The sequence below is a fragment of the Mustela lutreola genome, chromosome 6, assembly GCF_030435805.1.
Source record: "Mustela lutreola isolate mMusLut2 chromosome 6, mMusLut2.pri, whole genome shotgun sequence".
NCBI lineage: Eukaryota > Metazoa > Chordata > Mammalia > Carnivora > Mustelidae > Mustela > Mustela lutreola.
The window spans coordinates 89,978,895-89,999,211 of NC_081295.1; the positions used below are offsets into that span (position 1 = coordinate 89,978,895).

General features: G+C 46.7%; 1 protein-coding gene across 1 annotated transcript; it reads right to left on the reverse strand.

Annotated features, from left to right (window-relative positions):
• Window positions 1-724: 724 nt before the first annotated feature.
• On the reverse strand, window positions 725-20,004 carry PRPH2 (peripherin 2). The gene is made up of 3 exons (XM_059177995.1): window positions 19,262-20,004; window positions 5,234-5,480; window positions 725-2,400 (listed from the first exon to the last, which is right to left on the reverse strand). The coding sequence occupies exons 1-3, from the start codon at window positions 19,840-19,842 to the stop codon at window positions 2,188-2,190; spliced, it is 1,041 nt and encodes a 346-aa protein (XP_059033978.1). The 5' UTR covers window positions 19,843-20,004; the 3' UTR covers window positions 725-2,187.
• Window positions 20,005-20,317: the final 313 nt, after the last annotated feature.

Consider the following 20,317-nt stretch of genomic DNA (forward strand, 5'->3'; position numbering starts at 1 on the left):
AAAAAAAAAAAAAAAAAAAGAATAAGTAACTAGTACTTACTTCACCATGGGGTAAGTGTTTTAAAAGGCCTAAGGTGATGCCTTTATCTCTCATCCTACCCCAGGGCTAGGCCTGCCAGACTTGAAAACCTGGCTGAGTCCCTGGGGAAAAATGAATTTACACTGTCCCAGGAAAGACTGAGGTTAGACACAAGGAAGTCCTGGTACAGAGTCTTGCCAGCAGCTTCCTGAGAGGACCTGATAAATGCAGGTCGCCCTAAGTCTGCTCTGAACCAACCAGGGATATTCATTGTAAGGTCAGTTAACCCTTAGTCCTCCCAGCAGCTCTCCGATTTACATCTGCCCTATTACCTGGCCCACAGAGACTCACATCTCCTTGTTTGGGAAAATACGTTTTGACCAGTGCAGGAAAAAACATGGTTTGGAATTTTTGCTTAAATCGTTAAACTAAAATTCCACCTATTAAATGAATTCAGCTCTGGTCTAAACTAGCAAATGTCAAGATTATTTGGATAACCTTATAATCACTGTACTTACAGACAGGAAATGGTAAGAGGGAGAGTGGTAACACCCATCTTGTTGAAACATAGCTACCCTGTTGAAACGCTTCCTTTTAGGGTCAAGTGCAATTTGGCTTTGTTAACAAATACTAGCTAGAGTTGGGAATGCTGTGATAACATACTGTTGAATAGGCTAAGATAGGCATTAACACAAATGATTTTCACACAATGTAATTTTTAATGTCTATCATACAGCTGTTAACAGCATAGTTACACATGGGCCTAGAGCAGCACATTCACGATGGTTCTCAGCACTCCTGAGGGGAGAGAGTTCCAGGCCCCTTGTCAGAGGTGGCTGACTCCCTCAGCATTTTCAATGTGGACCATTCTTTGGTCTCAAAGAGACTCAGAAGTCTAATTAAATTAAACCTGGGACCAAAGTCTGACAGTGTCCAAATATCTTTGATCTGATCTTATGCCGGGGAGAATTAGAGCCCCAGAACATACCCCAGGCAGCACCAGAAGTTTTTTTCTCCCCACTGAACACTTCAGAACAGTAACAAAGTCATTATCTCCTTCCCCTAAAAGCTTCCTTTTTTTTTCTTTTCTGAGAGAAGTTAAAATTTCTCTTGCCATCACTAGCTCGGGAAGATGGACGGTCTCAAGGAATCTTCTTTAATACAGAGGCATTCCAGAAATATTGCTTTGCAGGATGGGTATTTGGGAAAAGAAACAGGAAGAATCTCCCAGAGGATACCTTGCGCTCCAATGTAGACCATACGTGTGGTCCATGGAGGCTGTCATGGCCACCTGTGTGGGTATTCCTGGGCCCCTCAAGAGGTGAGGCCTGGTCTCCAAAGGATGGACTCTTATCTGATTGTTGCTCCTCTTCCAGTAAAGGGCAACCACCTAACCCAGTGCTTCCGCAGACAAGCCAAAGGAGGTCAGCTGGCACTTGAGGGGTGATATGTTGCCGGAACATGCAAATAACCTGACTTCCTCAGCCCATGGCTCACTCCAGGCTAACTGAGGGCATGGGACTGTGACACAAAAGTAGCCTTTAACTGTGTTTTTGGTGAGAAAGTAATCCCCTGTCTTTAGGTTATTTTGCCCCATGATTGAAGGCTTCCTCTTGTGAAGCCCTCAGTGCTTTGAGAGTGCATTACTCTTAGAAAAGTATAATGCCCCCCCTCCTTCCACAATTACACAAATAAAATGGCTGACCTGTCGATCTTGGCATTAAAAAAAAAAAAAAAAAAAAAGATGACAACATGGCCAGGACATTTTTTAGACTTCTCTGCCTGTGTACCGAGTGACGCTTTGGATACAGAATGAAGCAACTTGGAGCTCGTGATGGCATACACTTTAAAGGGGAGCTGCCCTCATGTGTGGCCAGTAGCTTCAGGGTGGAACTGAATTCATGTGCTATGAAGAGTGATCCGTGAAGAGTCCACCGTGAGGGCATATCCAAAAGTAGTGGGCCTGAGTAGGGGTTCGTTCATTTTTAGGTCATTCAACAAATGTTTGCCAAATGCTTTTAGGGATCCTAAACTTTAAATCCCACCATCCAGAAGAGTCTCTGTAAAATTGCCATCCTCCTTGGGAGATTCAGATTGGATGGGGGTGTATCCACTTTTTGGAGTCCGCTACTTCTCCGTGTTCAGGAGGGGAGGGTGCCCCGGGGCCATCAGCCAGCCTCTGGGGCCTGGCCCGCATCCGCACCCTCAGCTTCCACCTGGTTACTCTTGCCCAACTTTTTCAGACTCTTCAAAAAGGCCTTCCAAGTCTCCGACACACTCTTTTCCAGAAGCCAGCCCTCACTCTCACACTCAGGGTCTTCCGGGTTGGACACACTTTCCAGTGCTGTGTGTAGGTAGCGCAGGCCAATTGTGATGGTCACCTGGTGGGGAGAAGAGATTTAGAGGAGGTCTGGGAGAAGGAGCTAGGGGCTGGAGCTATTAGGAAACTGTGCAGGCCACCAGCCTCTTCAACCCTGGGGCCCCACAAGTGTGACAGGATCTCTGGAGTCTGGGTCGGTTGAGGGCCTGCACACCAGCCTGGCCTCATGCTCAAGATAGCTGCCTCTTCTCCAGCCTCATCTCCAGCCCCATTCTCCTCTCTCTCTGGTCACTCTGGGCTCCTTAAGGTCCCATCCACACTTCTTCCCTCTAGTTTTTACCATTTGCTGTTTGCCTAGAACATTGTTCCTCTCCACATTCACCTGTTAATTCAGCTTCAGCCTTCCGTGAGTGGCCCTGCTACTCACTCTCCTTCCTCCTCTCAGGTTTCACATTCTGAGAGCATTAGTCCCAGGCTTCTCCTCATAACCACCCCTTTCCTAGCACAGTGCTTGGCCCGTACTGGGTGTTGGGTAACTATTTGCTATACAAAATTAAAGTTACCCCCTTCTCAGCAAACAGTACCACTGTATGTGGTTTCCTCTACTTCTGTTATTTTGATTCGTGCAGGGATGAGTGGGTGATTAGTTTGCATTTGTTCACTAGCAGTCATTGCAGCAGGCTATGGAGCCAAAATGCCTGGGTTCAAATCCCAGTCCTGGCACTTGGCAAGCCATGTGACTAAGAAGCCTCAGTTAACTCATCTGGTTTACAGATTTTCAGATGGAGTGTCTCCGCCGCGTGTGCATGCTGTGTCATGTAAGTAGCAGTAGAGCGCGGTACGTGGTGTGCAGTAAGGATGAATAGACATGTCGGCCGTGGTTGGTTGTTAGTGTGGTAAGTACTGTTTCCACTGTTCTAATGTATTGTGTTACCCACTTGTTTCTACACAGATTCCTGGTTTTATTCTCTTACACACTGTGAGGTGGTAAGGCCTGCTTACAGAGAATGTCCACCCCCTAATCCATCTCATTCATTCAGTCTCCCAGCCCCTAGAACAGCGCCCCATGGCCGTAGGGCCTCAAGAAACATCTACTGAATCAATGCTCAAGGAGTATTTTATCATTGCAATAGTAGATGACATTAGTAACTAATAGCTTTAGGTTTTTGTTATTGTCATTGTCTATTGAAAGTTTTATAAAAATATTTTTATGGTGGAAAAACTCACCTCCAGGAGGTCCTTCTGGTATGCATGCTCCCACTCTGATCCCCTCCTGCTTTCCTGAAGGGGGCTTACTGCTGCATTATGAACTTTGCACTTGGTAATGGTTCTCCCTGTGGTTCATGAGTTAGGTGTCACCTCCTAACTGGATTGTGAGGCCCAGCAGGGCAAGACTCAGGCCAGAGTCCTAGCATTAGTAGTTCAGCCACCCTTGTGCCCATCACAGAGTTCGGCTAACCAAAGACCTCAACTAAAAATCAAGGGCATTTACTCCCTGTTTCCAGTGAGCCCGTCCTCATCTCATACAGTCATTAGCTCCCTAGAATGGTGAGCAAACTGAGAGGCAACCGGTGGGACCCCATTTTCCCACTGACTTCTGTTATCCTTTCAGACTTCTTTTCATGGGTTTTCAGGGGACACGACCTTCTGACCTTCTAGCAGTAAGCTTCTCGCCCAGCTCAACCCACTCATACCCAAGACTGTGCCTCAAGGAGTCAATGGCCAATAAAACGATATTCATGTGCCTCAACAATAAAAGAAGCCCTCCCTTCCCAACCAGCCCATCCCCAGATTTTACAGTACCTCTAATGGGATGTAGTGAGTTAGAAGCAGTCATCTCAGCCAAGGGCACAACTAAGTGTGAACTTCCATAGCACTAAGAGAACAACTTACTTAAAGGAAACTTTCAGTGAATCTTCTCTAATGGACAAACTTTCCCCCCCTAAGGCTTCTTGCTTTGTACTTGTGAATCTGGGGGTCTGGATTTTCTGCTGTTAGCACAAAGCAGGAGCCCCTAAGTCACCCTCTCTACCCCCACGGTTTATCACTCCCTAATACTTGCTTTCATTCAGCACCCAGGACAGCACCTAGCAGTCCAAGAACTAACTCTTCAATAAATGAATAAATGGCTACATCCCAAACTCTTCTGTACAGAGAGGAATTAAGCCTTACAGGTGAAATCAGATGAACACACTAATTAGAATAACAGCTAAATTGCTACCAGAGTCTCCAGAGAATCACAAATCCCAACAGCTCCCATTTCCTGAACACAATGTACGTATTATCTCCTTTTGCCCCCCAGGAGTCCCAAAGCTAATGCTATCGGCACCCTATAACAGAGAGGTTAAATAACTTTCCACAACCTCAGACTGAAAAAACAAAGGCACAGGATGAACCTCTAAAACGTGCAAAGTGAAGGAAGCCAGACAGGAAAGTTACATATTGTGATGACATTTATATAAAATGTCCAGAATAGATAAATACACAAGAACAGAGCACAGATTAACGGTTGCCAGGGGCTGGGGTGAAAGAGATGGGGAGTATGCTCCTTAATGGGTATGAGCTTCTCTTTGGGAGTGATGAAAATCTAGAGCTAGATAGAGGTCATGGTTACACAACATTGTGAATGTACTAACTGCCACTGAATTGCTCACTTTAAATTGTTCATTTTATGTTCCATGAATTTCACCTCAACAAACTACTTTTTGAGTCATAGGAAAGAAACAAAAAATAATGAAGGTGCTGGGATTGAAACTTAGGCCTGCCTGACCCACAGCTAGGCTAAGGGCTGGTGCCAAGGAGAGAGACAAGCACTCCAGGCCAGGCCCCACCCATGAAATCCAAATGGAGCAGGTGGCTCCCACTTCCTCGCCCCCACCTGGCCCAAAGCCTACCTCAAAGAGCCAGACAAGGAGGGCGACAGCACCCATGGAGTTCATGAGGCTGCTGTAGTAGTTCAGCAGGGTGGCCCTGCAGCCATTCACCCATAGGTTCAGCTCCTCTGTCTGGTGGTCGTAGCTGTAATGCGCTGAGTTGTTGGTGAGCTGGTACTGAATGCAGGGCCGTGGTGAGCTGGGGTTGCAGCAGCTGAAGGGAACGCCATCCACCAGGTATCGCCCATCCACATTGCTCTTGATGCGACTAGAGGAGAAAGATGGCTTGAGAGAGGCTTCTTGGATTTCTCACCAGGAGCCAACTCCCCCCATCCCCTGACTCTGAAAATCTATAATATTCATTCATCCATTTGTTCATTCATTCATTCTTGATAAATATTTGTTGTGCATCTACTATGTGCCAGCCACTGTTCTAGGAGCTGAAGATAGAGAAATGATGGGGCGCCTGGGTGGCTCAGTTGTTAAGCATCTGCCTTTAGCTCAGGTCATGATTCCAGGGTCCTGGGATTGAGCCCCACATCGGGCTCCCTGCTCAGCAGGAAGCCTGCTTCTCCCTCTCCCACCCCGCCCCCTGCTTGTGTTCCCTCTCTCACTGTGTCTCTCTCTGTCAAATAAATAAAATCTTTTAAAAAAGAGAGAGAGAGAGAAATTACCCTAGAAAACCAATCTTCCTGCCTTCCTAGAGCTAATGTCCTACAGGGTTGAGACAGATGATGAATCAAGAAGCAAGTCAGTAAGAAATGTAGAAATTCATCCAACCACCCTGTGGACTGCCAGGCCCTGGCCTGCAGGGATTATTTGGAGCCATGTCAAGCTGGTAGGAAGAGGAACAGGACAGGTGGTGACTAGGACAAGACTTGCCAACAACCTTTAGCCCCCAGCCCTGTCTCCAACCTTCTGTCTCCCAATAACAAGTCACTGGGAACCAAGGCCCCCTCTGGCCAGACCAGTTCTATTCAAGAGATGTTTCCAGAAGTCCTGCTCTGGCCCGGGTCTATGTGCGGGCAGGGAATGAGACTGGACAGTCACAGTCCTTGCCGTCAGCTTGCTTGATGTCCACAGTGAACTCTGCCTGTGGCCAGGTGGGCTCTCCTTACTCACCTGAAGGATGCAGTGCACATTACTTCTGCACTTCCATTTTTACTATGTTTTTGGTTAGGGCGTACCATACATTCATCTGGGTTGAGAATTCAAAAGGGGCAGACATCTTTACAGTGAAGGCTCTCCCCATCCTCTTCAGGCATCTGGGTATGTCCTGTCTGACCTGAGTGCAGTTACCCAGGTGTCCTATGTGCGAGACGTCATCAAGCTTCATACTTAAGATCTGTGCGAGTGTATGCCTGCCATCTTGAGTACCAAGTTTTTTTTAATTTGCACATGAACAATACATTACATAATAGTGGCATACTTTTACAATGCAAGAATAGAAAGCATGTAATTATTTAAAGTAGAAATTATAATTCCACTTCTGGGTATTCAAAGAAAATGAGAACATTAACTCGAAGAGCACCTGGCTGGCTCAGTCATTGGAGCATGTGACTCTTGATCTCGGGGTTGTGAGTTCAGGCCCCACATTGAGTGTAGAGGTTACTTAAAAATAAAATCTTGAAAGAAGAAGATATTAAGTTGAAAAGATATATGTATCCCTGTGTTCACTCCAGCATTATTTATAAAAGCCAAAACATGGCAACAACTTAAGTGTCCATCGATAGGTGAATGGATAAAGAAACTTTACCACACAATGGTATATTATTCAGCTATTAAAAAAAAAAATCTTTAAAAGACATCTATAAAAAAAGAAATCTTGCCATTTGAAACAACACGGATGGACCTTGAGGACATTATGCCAAGTGAAATAATAAAGACAAATACAATTTGATCTCACTTATATGTGGACTCTAAAAACAAAACAAGCCAAAAAAACAAGTTTATAGATACAGAGAATATTTGTGGTTACCAGAGGCAGGTGAGATAGGTGGGTAAAATGGCTGTTGGTGACCAAAGTAGATGCTTCCAGTTATAAATAAATAAGTCCTGGGGATGTAATATACAGCATGGTGACTATAGTTAATAATGCTGTATAGCCTATTTGAAAGCTGCCAAGAGAGTTCATCTTGAAGTTTCTTATCACCAGAAAAAAAATTCTCTAACTATATATGGTGATGGATGCTAGCTAGATTTATTGTGGTGATAACTTTGCATTTTATTCAAACAAAAAATCGTATGTTGTATCCAAAACTAATATAATGTTGCATGTCAACTATACCTCAATAATATATAAGTAAATAATAGAAATTGTTTTCAATGGGCGCCTGGGTGGCTCAGTTAAGCGTCTGCCTTTGGCTCAGGTCACGATCTCAGGGTCCTGGGATTGAGCCCGCATGGGGCTCCCTGCTCAGTGGGAAGCATGCTTCTCCCTCACCCTCTGCCCCTCCCCCCACTTGTGCTCTCGCTCTCTTTCTCTCTCATGCGCTCTCTCAAATAAATAAAATCTTCAAAAAACATTAATAAAAATAAATTCTTTTCAACAATGTTCATTGAAATGTTAATTTCAATATTTAGCTTCTAAATGTCCATGTTTAGTCTGCCACTCATTCTTGTCCCTTGACCTCCAGGTACACCCAGCTGTAGCCAACTGTCTGTCCTTCTAAAAAGGTTTCATACGGGGCATCTGGGTGACTCAGTCATTGGGCATCTGCCTTTGGCTCAGGTCATAATCCCAGGGTCCTGGAATCAAAACTCGCATCACGGTCCCTGTTCGGCGGGAAGCCTGGTTCTCCCTCTCCCACTCCCCGACTTGTGTTCCCTCTCTCGGCTGTGTCTCTATCAAATAAATAAAATCTTTCAATAAATAAATATAAATAATAAAAAGGCTTCATACATGAAAAGTAAACACAGAATCTGCAAATATTCTTATTCTTCCTGTTTTTTTACCCCGATGGTAATGTACTGTCTTGAACCTTTCTCTTTTCCTTTAGCAGAATCTTTGAGATCTTTTTATGTCTACTAGTGGAGTCTTCTCCAGGTTTTTTGTTTTGTGTTTTTTTTTTAATTAGTGATGGACATTCTTTTTTTTATTTTATTTTTTTAAAGATTTTATTTATTTATTTGACAGAGATCACAAGTAGGCAGAGAAGCAGGCAGAGAGAGAAGGGGAAACAGACTCCCTGCCAAGCAGAAAGCCCGATGTGGGGCTTGATCCCAGGACCCTGGGATCATGACCTGAGCTGAAGGCAGAGGTTTAACCCACTGAGCCACCCAGGCACCTCTGTCTTCCAGGTTTTTAATGAGCTGCATGGTATCACCATTGTACAGGTGATCCATGGAATACTAGTCAGTTCCCTACTGCTGGATATTTAGGGTTTTCCCAGTGGCCTGTCAATACAAACATTTTGGGTATTGTGAATATATCTAGAGGGTCAATTCCTAGAGAGGTATCCCTGCATCAAAGGGTGGGTCCATCTGTAATTACCCTAGATCCCTGCCATATTTCACTCTGGAGTTTGTACAATCACATCCCCAACAGACATGCATGAGACAACCTATCCTTCATGGCTATACCCACACAGGTTTGATTTTTGACCTTTGCCAACCTGATAGCTGGAAGATAGTATCTAACTTCCATTTTCCTCATTATGAATGAAGTTGAGTATCTTCTGCTATGTTGAAGGGTCATGTGTGGTTCCATTTCTGTGAACTGTCTGTTGATCAGTATAATTAAGACTTCAGGAATGTTCTGCACAATGTGGCCTCCTTGGTTCCAGAACAGTCCTTGCCTGGGTTATGGTGACCATATTTCCACACGCTCTCCAGTCCCTCTACTCCCTGGGCAGGACCCTTGCCCAGAGAAAGGGTAGGTCTGGGTACACAGGAGATCCAGAACAGTGGTAAGAGCAGGATCACCTGTACTTACTCCCAGTCCATTCCTCTGGACAAGTTCCTCTGCCTCTCTAGGCCTCAGCTTCCTCATCTGTAAAATGGAGTTGATATGAGATCGTATGAAGGCATGCATGTAAAAAGTCTTGGAAGAGTGGCTGGTACGTAGTAAGTTCGCAACAAGCATGGACTCATGGCCAAGCCTAGGTGAGACGATGGAGCAGGAGCCTTCACATGTGCTCAGTGTGCTCTCAGGAAACAGCTGTGACAATGAACAGACCACTCAACACCACTGGGCAGTAGACACTTAGGAGCAGGTGGCAGGGTTTCTGCCAACCAAGAAGAGACTATGAGAGTCTTCTGTGGGGACAGCAACCATGTCTGTAAGAGCACAGCTCACTGCTGACCTGAGGCAAGCCCTATTAGACATTTGTCGCTGACTAAATCGGTTGCTACTGAAGTTCTTCCTTGAGTCTAACTGAGTGCACCAAGAGCACAGTGGGAGCAGAAACCACTCTGCTCTCTCCCTGCAGACCCAGCTCAGCATCTGGTGGTGGGACCCTGGGTGGTCCAAGTTGGGAAGACTGAAGCAGAAAGGCCATCAGTTTGGGATTCCTGTCCCCCTCTTGAGCCAGCAGTCCCTGCCCAACTGAGCAGACAGTAATCTCCCATCCCCAGTCTCTTGATGCTGGGGGTCTCTGAGCTCAATTTCTGTCTGTCCTTTTTCCTGACCTGCAGGCTGTCCCTTTAGCTTTCTCCCACCATCACAACATCCCACCTGGGCCATTCCCAATATCCCCATGAGAAGAGTGAAGATAGTAGAGGGACCCAGACTTTGAGTCCCAAGTCTACCTTTCTGATCTGTGGAACTTCATCCTCTGGACCTCTGTGAGTTGGGGATTACTCTCTTGGGAGCTGTGGGGAGCTTTAAATGAGGCAAGGTGTGGAATGCACTTGACACAGGCCCTCAGAGAATGCCCATGGCCAGGTAGGCAGGACCTTGCAATCCACCAGATTGTTCTACAGAAGTGGTGAACAAGAAGTGGGAGACTAGCCCATAGTAGTTGCCCACTCCACCCCTCAGAGATTCTTCAGAGTCTCTTAGGTCCTTCCTGTCTGTTGGAGGTTCTTGCTCCTTATGCACTCTCCAGGCGTATTAAGTTGGGGTAAAGCCTATGGACCTGCCTCATACATATTACATGTGTATCTGAAGTGAAGGCCAGGCTTGCAGTTGTGTGAGCTGAGGCCAGTGAGGCTCTGAGCTACCCTTACTCTGCAGGCTGGCCTTCTGGAGAGCCCTTATCTTTCCTCCTCACCTAGCTCATTCCCCCAAGTGGAAAAATCACCTTGCTAGCCTTGTTAAGACAAAGCTACGTCTCCCCTCAGATTGGGATTCTCTGAATTAGGATTGTGTCTTCCCCCTCAGACTGGGGCTCCCTGAGGACTAGGCTCTGTCTCCCCTCAGACTGGGGCTCCCTGAGGACAAGACTGTGTCTCCCCCTCAGACTGGGCTACCTGACTGCAGGGCTGTGTCTCCCCCCTCAGACTGGGGTTCCCTGAGGACAAGGCTGTGTCTCCCCTCAGACTGGAGCTCCCTGAGGGCAGGGCTGTGTCTCCCATTTGTGTCTTCCCTCATCACCTGCAGTACTTTATGTCCAGTCACATTAAAAAAAAAAAAAAAAAAAAACACATCTTTAAGGAAATGCTAATACTATACTGCTGTATATCAACTGCTATATGTGTATTATTCCATTTACTTTCTACTGCGCCCCTGTCATGTCATTTCTCAGATGAGATAACTGAGTCTGACAAAGGCCAGGTGAATTGCCAAGGTTCCCACAAGTGTCACTTAGCATTCCAGTTGGGGACTGATTCATTATCAGTTATATTCCTGCCTTCCCTACTCCACACCACTGTTTATTTCCATATGCCTTTCCTTGTTCATTTATTGATTTACCTCCTAAATTACGTTGGTTTTTCCAGGAAAACTCTGACATGATGATTTTCCCAAGCATATATGACTTGGCTGTGGCTGAGTATGCTAGAAAACAGGTCTTATCTTAATCAAGACCCTTACAAGCCCTGGTGAGCCCTGAGCAGAGCAAGATTTGTAGCCTGGGAAATACTCTGATATAAATAGCCAGCTCACCACCTAAGGAGCTCTCCTTGCCTGGCTTTGTCTTAAGAGGGTGAGTGGGGCCTTAATCTGTCGTTGGAACCAGGACAAGCAGTAAGTAAACAAGGTGATGCTTCTAGAGGAGAGTGGGGTGTGGGACCTACCTCCAGAGGTGTGAGACCCCAACAGATCCTAGGCTGGGTGCCCAGGGAAGTTTCACCCTCTATCAAGTCAGACCTGCCTCCCCTATGCTGTCCTGAGCACTGTCCTCAGGCATTTCCAGTCTGAGGGGAGAAGAAACTACACAGCCCTCAAGAAGCCCCAGTCTGAGTGGGGAGATACAGTCCTGCCCTCAGGAAGCCTCAGTCTGATGGGAGGAGACATAGTCCTGCCCTCAGGAGAACACCACTCTGAGGAGGAGACACAGCACAGTCCTCAAGGAATCCCAGTCTGAGGGGAAACTCAGTCTTGCCTTTGGGGAGCTCCTAGCCAAGGTCTGGTCTTCATGAAATCTCTGTAAATTGTTCAGAAAGAGTGAACAGGAGTCTGTAGCCTGTGGATTCCCTGAGTGGGACGGGAAACTGAGAGAGCTTGATGCCAACTTCTCCTTCAGACTGAGGGCTCCAGGCCAACCCCTCCTGGCTGTGACAGTGCCTGGTGCTAAGGCCTCTCACCCCAAGACACTAAAGCTCTGCTCATCCTGAAATCAGGGGACACTTTGAAGGAATTGCTATAAACTGGCTGAAGACTTCACTCTCTTCATGTGATGCATTAAGATATACAAGGCACCCTAGGAAGTGTTCTTGCTAAAACCAAACCTGAATCCAAGCCCACCTCAGCCCTAACTACTGGCTTATGGGGACATAAGAACAACTTAGATGACACCACTTGGCTGCTGTTGCCCGGCTGAGAATGTAAGGAATTCTTTAGGATGAATAGCCCCATTCCTTCAATACACACATGGCATGACAGTAACTGTTCTAGAGTAAAAGAAACAAAAGTGGGGGTGCCTGGGTGGCTCAGTGGATTAAGTCTCTGCCTTTGGCTCAGGTCATGATCTCAGAGTCCTGGGAACGAGCCCCCCGTATGAGGCTCTCTGCTCATCAGGGAGCCTGCTTCCTCCTCTCTCTCTCTCTGCCTGCCTCTCTGCCTACTTGTGATCTCTGCCTGTCAAATAAATAAATAAAATCTTAAAAAAAAAAAAAAAGAAACAAACAAAGGTGATCAAAGAACCAAATGCGCAATGTGGGCTTTGTTTTGCTCCTGATTTGAACAAACCAACTGGAAAAGATAGTTTGAGGCAATCAGAGAAGACTGAACAGACCAGATGATCTTGCTGCTAGTTTTGTTGGTCATGATTACTATTGTGCTTATATCAAACAAAAACAAAAAGACAAAAAAACAAACCCTCTTTACCTGTTAGAAATGCCTCCACAAGTATTTACAGGTGAAAGGAAACCATGCCCAGGATTTGCTTTAAGATACTCAGGAGATGGTGCCTGGGTGGCTCAGGGGGTTAAAGCCTCTGCCTTTGGCTCAGGTCATGACCGAGCCCCGCATCGGGCTCTCTGCTCAGCAGGGAGGCTGATTCCCTCTCTCTCTGCCTGCTTCTCTGCCTACTTGTGATCTCTGTCTGTCAAATAAATAAATAAAATCTTAAAAAAAAAAAAAAAAAAAAGATACTCCGAGGGGATAATGTGTGTTTGGGAGAATGGTAGAAATGAAACAAGAAAACAAGAATGTGTGTTCTGTTGAAGCTAAGAGAGGTGTACGTGGAAAGCCATCATCTCTCTACTTTTGTGAATGCTTGAAATTTTCCATGATGAACGTCAAAAATGCAATAAAATAAAATAAGCACTGAATAGGAACTACAAACCTCTGTCTTGATAACTTACCTTGAAGATTCAGGGGCTGAGAGGGACAGCATCCCTGGACATGGCTTCTCCCTCCGAGGGCTTCCCCCAGTTATAAGGGAGCATGTCTCCCCACCCACAGGAGCACCAGTCCAGAGCTGGTGAGAAGGTAGACACAGGGTAGAGCGAGCCCCAAGCCTCGCTTGCCACAGGCCGCAGGCAGCCTCGCTAGTGTCTCTGGTTTCTGTGCGGCCACCTCACGATTATCTAGGACCTGAGCACAGAAGAACTGGAATCCAGTCAATCCACAGAAGTTTCTCAAGCCTAGGTCATCTCTGCCGACACCTTCCACTGTCCCTCTGGAGGAGGACGACATTGATGACAAGAAGACAGAGAAAGACAGGATGAGAGAAGACAGCGTGGCCTGGATAATTCCAAGTTTCAGTCGGTAAGGGCACAGATTCATCTAACACTGAAGCTATGCAAGGTGACTTCGACATCACTGGCAAGCAGCATGGTCATCTGGAAGGAGCAGAATTACAACCTGGCCTTCCATCCAACAGGATATCATTTGTCCATAAAAGGGAAGGACAGTCTAACAAATGTAGCAACATGGTTGAACTTCAAAAACATTATGCTAAGTCAGAGGAGCCAGGCCCCAAAGGACCAATATTATATGATTTCATTCAAATGAGGTGTCCAGAAGAGGGAGGAATATAGAGACAGAGAGGAGACAGTGGTTCTTTAGAGGCAGGCCATGGGAGGCCAGGATACAGGCCATCCCTGCCCCATGATGAAAATGTTCTAGAGTGAGCTATGGTATTGACTGGTAGCACAGCTCTGTGGACATGCCAAAAACCATTGAACTGTCCTCTTTCAGTGGGTGAGTTATAAGGAATGTGAATGATATCAATAAGCCTGGTTTTTAAAAATCGACCCCTGCTTCTTGCTGTGAGATTCAACCTGAGGCTCCCATCCTATAAAATATAGAAGTAAAATAGATATATTTTTCCTATAAATAAAATAGATAAAGAAATAAAAATAGAATAATAATAGTAATAATAATAATAATAGAATAATAGAATAGAAAGAGAAATAAAATAGATATATATTTCCTATAAAATAGAGAAAACAATACCTAACAGAAGAGCAACACCTAAAAGAATTATAAACTCCCCAGGGAGGGGTTTTGTGCAGAATGAATGTGGGACCTGACAACAGAGTGATAGGGCAGACTGGGGGTGGGGTGTGACCAGCAGGCTATTTGCCTGGGACTGCCGGGGTGGGGCAGATGGGGAGATTCTAAACTCATAAAAATCTGGGGTGGAGCGCCTGGGTGGCTCAGTGGGTTAGGCTTCTGCCTTCACTCAGGCTCTCTGCTTAGTGGAAGTCTACTTCTCCCTCTCCCTCTACCCCGAGCCCCTGCCTATTCTCTCTCTCTCTCTCTCTCTCTCTCTCTCTCTCTCTTTTTCTCACCGTCTCTCTCAAGTGGATAAAAAAAAGAAATCTTTTTTGGGGCACCTGGGTGGCTCAGTAGGTTAAGCCTACTATTGCCCCCCCCACCCCCGCCTGCTTCTCTGCCTACTTGTGATCTCTCTGTCAAATAAATAAATAAAATCTTTTAAAAAACAAACAAAAAAAAAAAAGATTCTCAAAAAAAAATAAAAAGAAATCTTTTTAAAAAATCTTCAATTGAGGGGCGCTTGGGTGGCTCAGTGGATTAAGCTGCTGCCTTCGGCTCAGGTCGTGATCTCAGAGTCCTGGGATCAAGCCCTGCATCGGGCTCTCTGCTCAGCAGGGAGCCTGCTTCCTCCTCTCTCTCTGCCTGCCTCTCTGCCTGCTTGTGATCTCCATCTGTCAAATAAATAAATAAAATCTTAAAAAAAAAATCTTCAATTGATATTGTTTAGTCCAGGAGCCTTCAGGAAACAGTCCTTGATCTTAAAGATCCCCCTAAGAAATCTCTAAACACCAGCCACCCCTCCATGGGTTTTGTTTTTTGCTTTTTGGGTTTTTTTTAAGATTTTATTTATTTATCTGACAGAGAGAGCACAAGCGGGCAGAGCAGCAGGCAGAGGGAGAAAGGGAGAGGGAGAAACAGGCTTCCCGCTGAGCAGGGAGCCCAAAGTGGGGCTCTATCCCAGGACCCTGGGACCATGACCCAAGCCAAAGGCAGCCGCCCAACTGACTGAGCCACCCAGGCACCGCACCCCTCCATGTTTGCCAGGACCACAAGCTCTGTGCTCAGTTTGTCAGGGGACCATTGGTGGAGGGGCATTGCTTGGGAGGTCCCAGGGAGCCCTGTGTGCAGGAACCCAGTTCCACCTTTCAGCACCCAGGCTGGAAATGTTTTCTGTAGCCCAGTCCAGCAAGGTGTGCATAGTATGGAATGAAGAGAGATGTCCCAGGGGCAGAGCCTCCAGAAAGGACCAGAAGTCATTGGCACTAGACACTGCCCTACCTAGGACCAGTGTCACTGGAGGAGCTTGGCGCATTTTCTGCAGTCTTCCCACCTCCAACCAGCTCACTGCTCCTGAGATTACCTCTCAGAGTCTTTAGGGTCAAGGAGGAAACTGAGGCTACCCCAGCCTTTTTATTGGCTAGTCTGAATTTGGTGGGGAGAGGAAAAAGAGAGAAAAGTGAAGAATTCCTTAAAAAAAATTTTGGTGAAAGGAGTGTCTAGGTGGCTCAGTTGATTAATAAGTGTCTGCCTTCAGCTCAGGTCATGATCCCGGGGTCCTGGGATCGAGCCCCACATCAAGCTCCCTGCTCAGTGGGGAGTCTGCTTCTCTTTCTCCCACTCCCCCCGCTTGTTCTTTCTCTCTGTGTGTCAAATAAACAAATAAACCCTTTAAAAAAAAAAAAGTCTTGGGGCACCTGGCTGGCTCAGTGGGTTAAGCCTCTGCCTTCGGCTCAGGTCATGGTCTCAGGGTCTTGGGAGTAAGCTCCACTCTCTGCTCCACGAGGGGCTTGCTTCCCCACCCCCACCCCCGCCTGCCTCTTTGCCTACTTGTGATCTCTGTCAAATAAATAAATAAAATCTTACAAAAAAAAAGTCTTGGTGGAAGATGCCGCTTCTCCCTGGTCCTGCCCTCTGGCCAGGACCCACCCCTGCCTCTCTTGGTTCTGCTGCCTCTGGATCCCTCCACTGAGGGTGCTGCTGAGAAAACCCAGAGAAAGTAAATGCTTCCTACTTCCCACCACTTGGCCTCCCCAAAAACAAATACACTTGATTGTTCAGAGGAGGATTTTCAGGGGCCAGCTTTGTCAGGAAAACTAATAATTCTCCTAAATAAAGAAGTCAAGACATGAAAAAAATGTGAGCACCTGGAAAGGGAAGAAAGGCCACTCCACACCCCAGGAGCCTCCCCTCACTCACAGGTGTTGTCCACTGGTCAAACATGAGAATTTGCAGAAAGCAATGACGTGGTCCTCTCTCTGTGAAGGTGACCCTATGAGACTGTACCCTTAGCACAGGAGGGTGACCTCGAGGGAGGTTTTGGAAAGGAGAAAGGCATTTTAGTTCTAACATTGTGTCTTAAGACCAGCTTTATGGAAAGTTACAGCCAACAGGTACACTTTCCACCTGGAAACTTAGTCTAAGGAAAGTAAGAGAGAGACCAGAGACAAAGAGACAGAAGCCAAAGCCTACTCCAGTGTTACCAGAAGAGGCAAATTAGAACACCCTAAATGCCTAAGGGTGTCCTTTCAGTGAGTGTAATATGATGCATCACTGAAACATGATCCCTTTACACAAATACTTGATGATCTCACTGACCTGTAAAATCTAAAAAAACAAACACATAGAAACAGAGACTAGACTGGTGGTTGCGGTTGCTGGGGGCAGGGAGAGGGAAAGGGAGTTGTTGGGTGAAAGGGTGCAAACTTCCAGTGATAAGATGAGTAAGTTCTGGGGATCTTCTACACAACATGGCGATTATAGTTAACTATCCTGTGTTAGATCCTTGAAACTTGCTAATGGAGTTCTCACCACAAAAAAGCAATGGCCATTACGTGCCATGATGCACGTGTCAGCTAACGTGACCATAGTAATCACTTTGCAATACCTAAGTCTATCAAATCAACATGTTCTGTGCCTTAAACACACGCTAGGCTATTTGTCAATTATATTTAAACAAAGCTGGGGAGAAAACAGTTGTTTTGGACATTATGCAAATATTACGTGATCATATTACAAAATGGGGCGCTCAGTTGTATTTATTCCATGGTTATGCTATTTATTATGTAAATGTTAACAAGACTAAACCAAAATGGGAGGAAATTAAAGCCATTAGTCTGTGGTGGGTGAGAATCTGGCTTGAATTCTTTTTCCTGTTTTTGTTTCTCTTAATGTTGTCACCGCATTTTTTTGTGTAGCTGAGAAACTTTTTTTAAGTCAGCGAGTTAGGATAGCTTCACTCCAGCAAGTTGGTATGAAGCATTGAGGTGGTTCGGATCAAGCCTGCTGTTTGCCTGACAATGCAGATAAGCCAGCCATTGGGAGTAGAACAAGCTGGAGAATTCCTCTGCTCCGGGCCAAGAGGAGATTTGGGGATTACAGAGAGATTTTGTACATCTCTCCTGCAACTAACTCTGTGCAGAAGGCAATCAAGGAAAATGACAGGAAAAAGTAAAGCCCTTTCTTATTTGCTCACAAAGGCTGTTTCAGCTTCATCCCCTCTCCCACTCCCATGCCCAGGAATTCTGCTTGTCCCTCCTGCAGCAGATTGTGTGAGTCCTGCCACCTTGTGCTGTCCCTGCAAGACCTGTCACCTAGGAAGGGCAAAGCGATTTACTAGCCTCTCCCTGACTGGAGATTTGTAGCAGTAATCCCCACCCACAGAGAAAATAGAAGCCCCAACAGTGACCTTCAGTCTGACTTTCCTTCCATCTGAGGTGCAGCTAAGCTAGCCCATCTGGGCTTCCTGGGTGTTGTCCGGGCTTCAGCCGTGCTCTGCAACTGGCGTGCCCAGCACCCTGTGTGCAAGTCCCCCTGGACTCACCAGTCTTACCCAGGACCAACCTGGATGAACAGCTGACCCCTTGCCTCAGCCAGGGAATGGGTTGTATGGGATGGAAAGAAGAGGTGAGGACGAGCCACAGGCTCAGGGCAGGCCACCCTTTCCCTGGAAAATGACTTGAGACCCATAATGGTGGGTCTTTTGGGAAGAGCAGCGGGCCGGAGTCAGCCGCTCTCCCCTCCACCTCTAGCTCACCAGTACTACGTCGCACCTCAGGATTTTATTTTTATTCACACCACAAATACTCTAGAAACATTATTGTGTCACACTATCGTGATTCAAGAAGTACACACCAGGGCGCCTGGGTGGCTCAGTGGTTAAGCCGCTGCCTTCGGCTCAGGTCATGATCTCAGGGTCCTGGGATGGAGTCCCGCATCGGGCTCTCTGCTCAGCAGGGAGCCTGCTTCCTCCTCTCTCTCTCTCTCTGCCTGCCTCTCTGCCTACTTGTGATTTCTCTCTGTCAAATAAATAAATAAAATCTTTAAAAAAAAAAAAAAAAAAAAGAAGTACACACCAGCAGGCATTTAATAGGCACCTGCTGTATGCCAGGCTCTAGATGAAGCTAGGAGGTGACCTCTCAAGATTATCTATTCCAGTGCCTTCATTTAAAAGATGGGCAAGCAGGGGACCGGAGTGGCAAGTGACTTACCCAAGGTCACAAGCTAAGTTACAACACATCCTAGACTATAGCCTGGACCTCCTGACTGCCCTGTCCTCTGCTCTTTCCACCATATCCAAGGACAAACATCTTGAGATGCTCCGAGTCAGAAGGTTGGAAAACAAGGGGAACTAACCAGGAAATTTAAGTTCTGGGACTGAATGCATGAACTTTGAGTGAATAAGATGAACCAAGTGACATCTCAGTATTTGTGATCTGTGAGTGCCCCATCCCTACTGAATGAAGCAGACTCACATTCCTGGCTGTGTCTTCCTCCCTGGAGACTCCTATCCAAGCAACTTCTATAACTCGACACCTTCCTCCGACAGCCATTCCTGCCAGACATTAGGTGGAACATATGACATCGCCATCTTTATAGGTAAAAAATGTTAGCATATTGGCAACTTTCTATAGGCCAAGTGAATCCAGACTCTCACACAGAGCACCCCCATGGGCCTCCAAGTCCCCATCTAGCTCTGACCCCAGGACAGGAGACCCACTCACTCTTTGACTTCTTTGGAGGAGAAGTCCAGGTAGCGATTGCTGATCCACTGAATCTCAAACCAGTCTCGAAAGCCATTGTTGCCACAGCATTTGAACTCAATCTGCAGCATGTCGATGGTCTTCTTCATGAAACACCTGCCAGGGGTATCTGTGTCTCGGTAGTACTTCATGCCATTCTTGAGCCCGTGGGCCAGGGTGCTCTCCAGGGAGCCCCGCATGAGGAAGCAGCAGAGGGTCACCAGCAAGAGGGCAATGTTGAAGAGGACACAGACAGCCAAGTATGGCTTCAGCCAGGGCTTCCACTTGGCGTACTTGGCAGGGTCCAGGGCGTCATAGCAGATCTTGCCCGCCAGAGAGTTGAAGACACAGGATAGCATCCCCATCCCTATCAAGGAGTTGGGCACAAAATGGCTCTCTGAATTATTCATCACTTCACTCCTCTTCCGCAGTTCGATCTTAAGGAATAGCCCTAGGCTGAAGATGACGATGCCAGCCAACACCGAGAGCCAGTTCATGAGCCAGAGCCCTTGGGCCAATTTCACCCGCTTCATCTGGTCAAATTTGACCTTCAGCAGCGCCATGCTTGCCGAGTGCAGTCCAGGCAGCTTCCCACAGCACAGCTCCCACTCCTGACCTTTGTGAGCCTGGAGGCTGAAAACTCAGGGTCTTGGGAAGGGAGCAGATGGCCCACGCTGCAGGGAGCCACCCTGGGAGCTGCCCATGTTGAGCTCCTTCCCCTGGGACCCCCAGGGACGTAGTCGTGGTAATGGGCTGCAGAGGCGCAGCTCAGGAAGGGGCCCAGTCTCTGCGATGTTCCTACAGCTTCCTTCCTGGCCAAGCAGAGAGAGCCTGAACGCTGCAGATTAAAAGTGGGGACCACAAGACATCTCGCTAATCTCATTAACCAGGTTCATCCCATTAGATAAAGCTGTGCCAGTTTCAGAGCATGGCCAAGAGGAGCCTAAACGGACACCCTGGAGCAGAGAGCTCTGGGTTCAGCTTGAAGAACCAGCACCAAGAACAAGACTGGCCAGAGGAGTGGGCTCTCCTTGAGGG

Bases quoted from the DNA above. Each gene is read 5' to 3' on its own strand.
- PRPH2 (XM_059177995.1), bottom strand. From the start codon at position 19,842: ATGGCGCTGCTGAAGGTCAAATTTGACCAGATGAAGCGGGTGAAATTG. The intron at 5,481-19,261 runs GTGAGTGGGTCT...TTTCTCCTCTAG, and splicing joins TCCTCCAAAGAAGTCAAAGA to TCGCATCAAGAGCAATGTGG. The intron at 2,401-5,233 runs GTAGGCTTTGGG...TCTCCCCACCAG, and splicing joins TCCTTGTCTGGCTCTTTGAG to GTGACCATCACAATTGGCCT.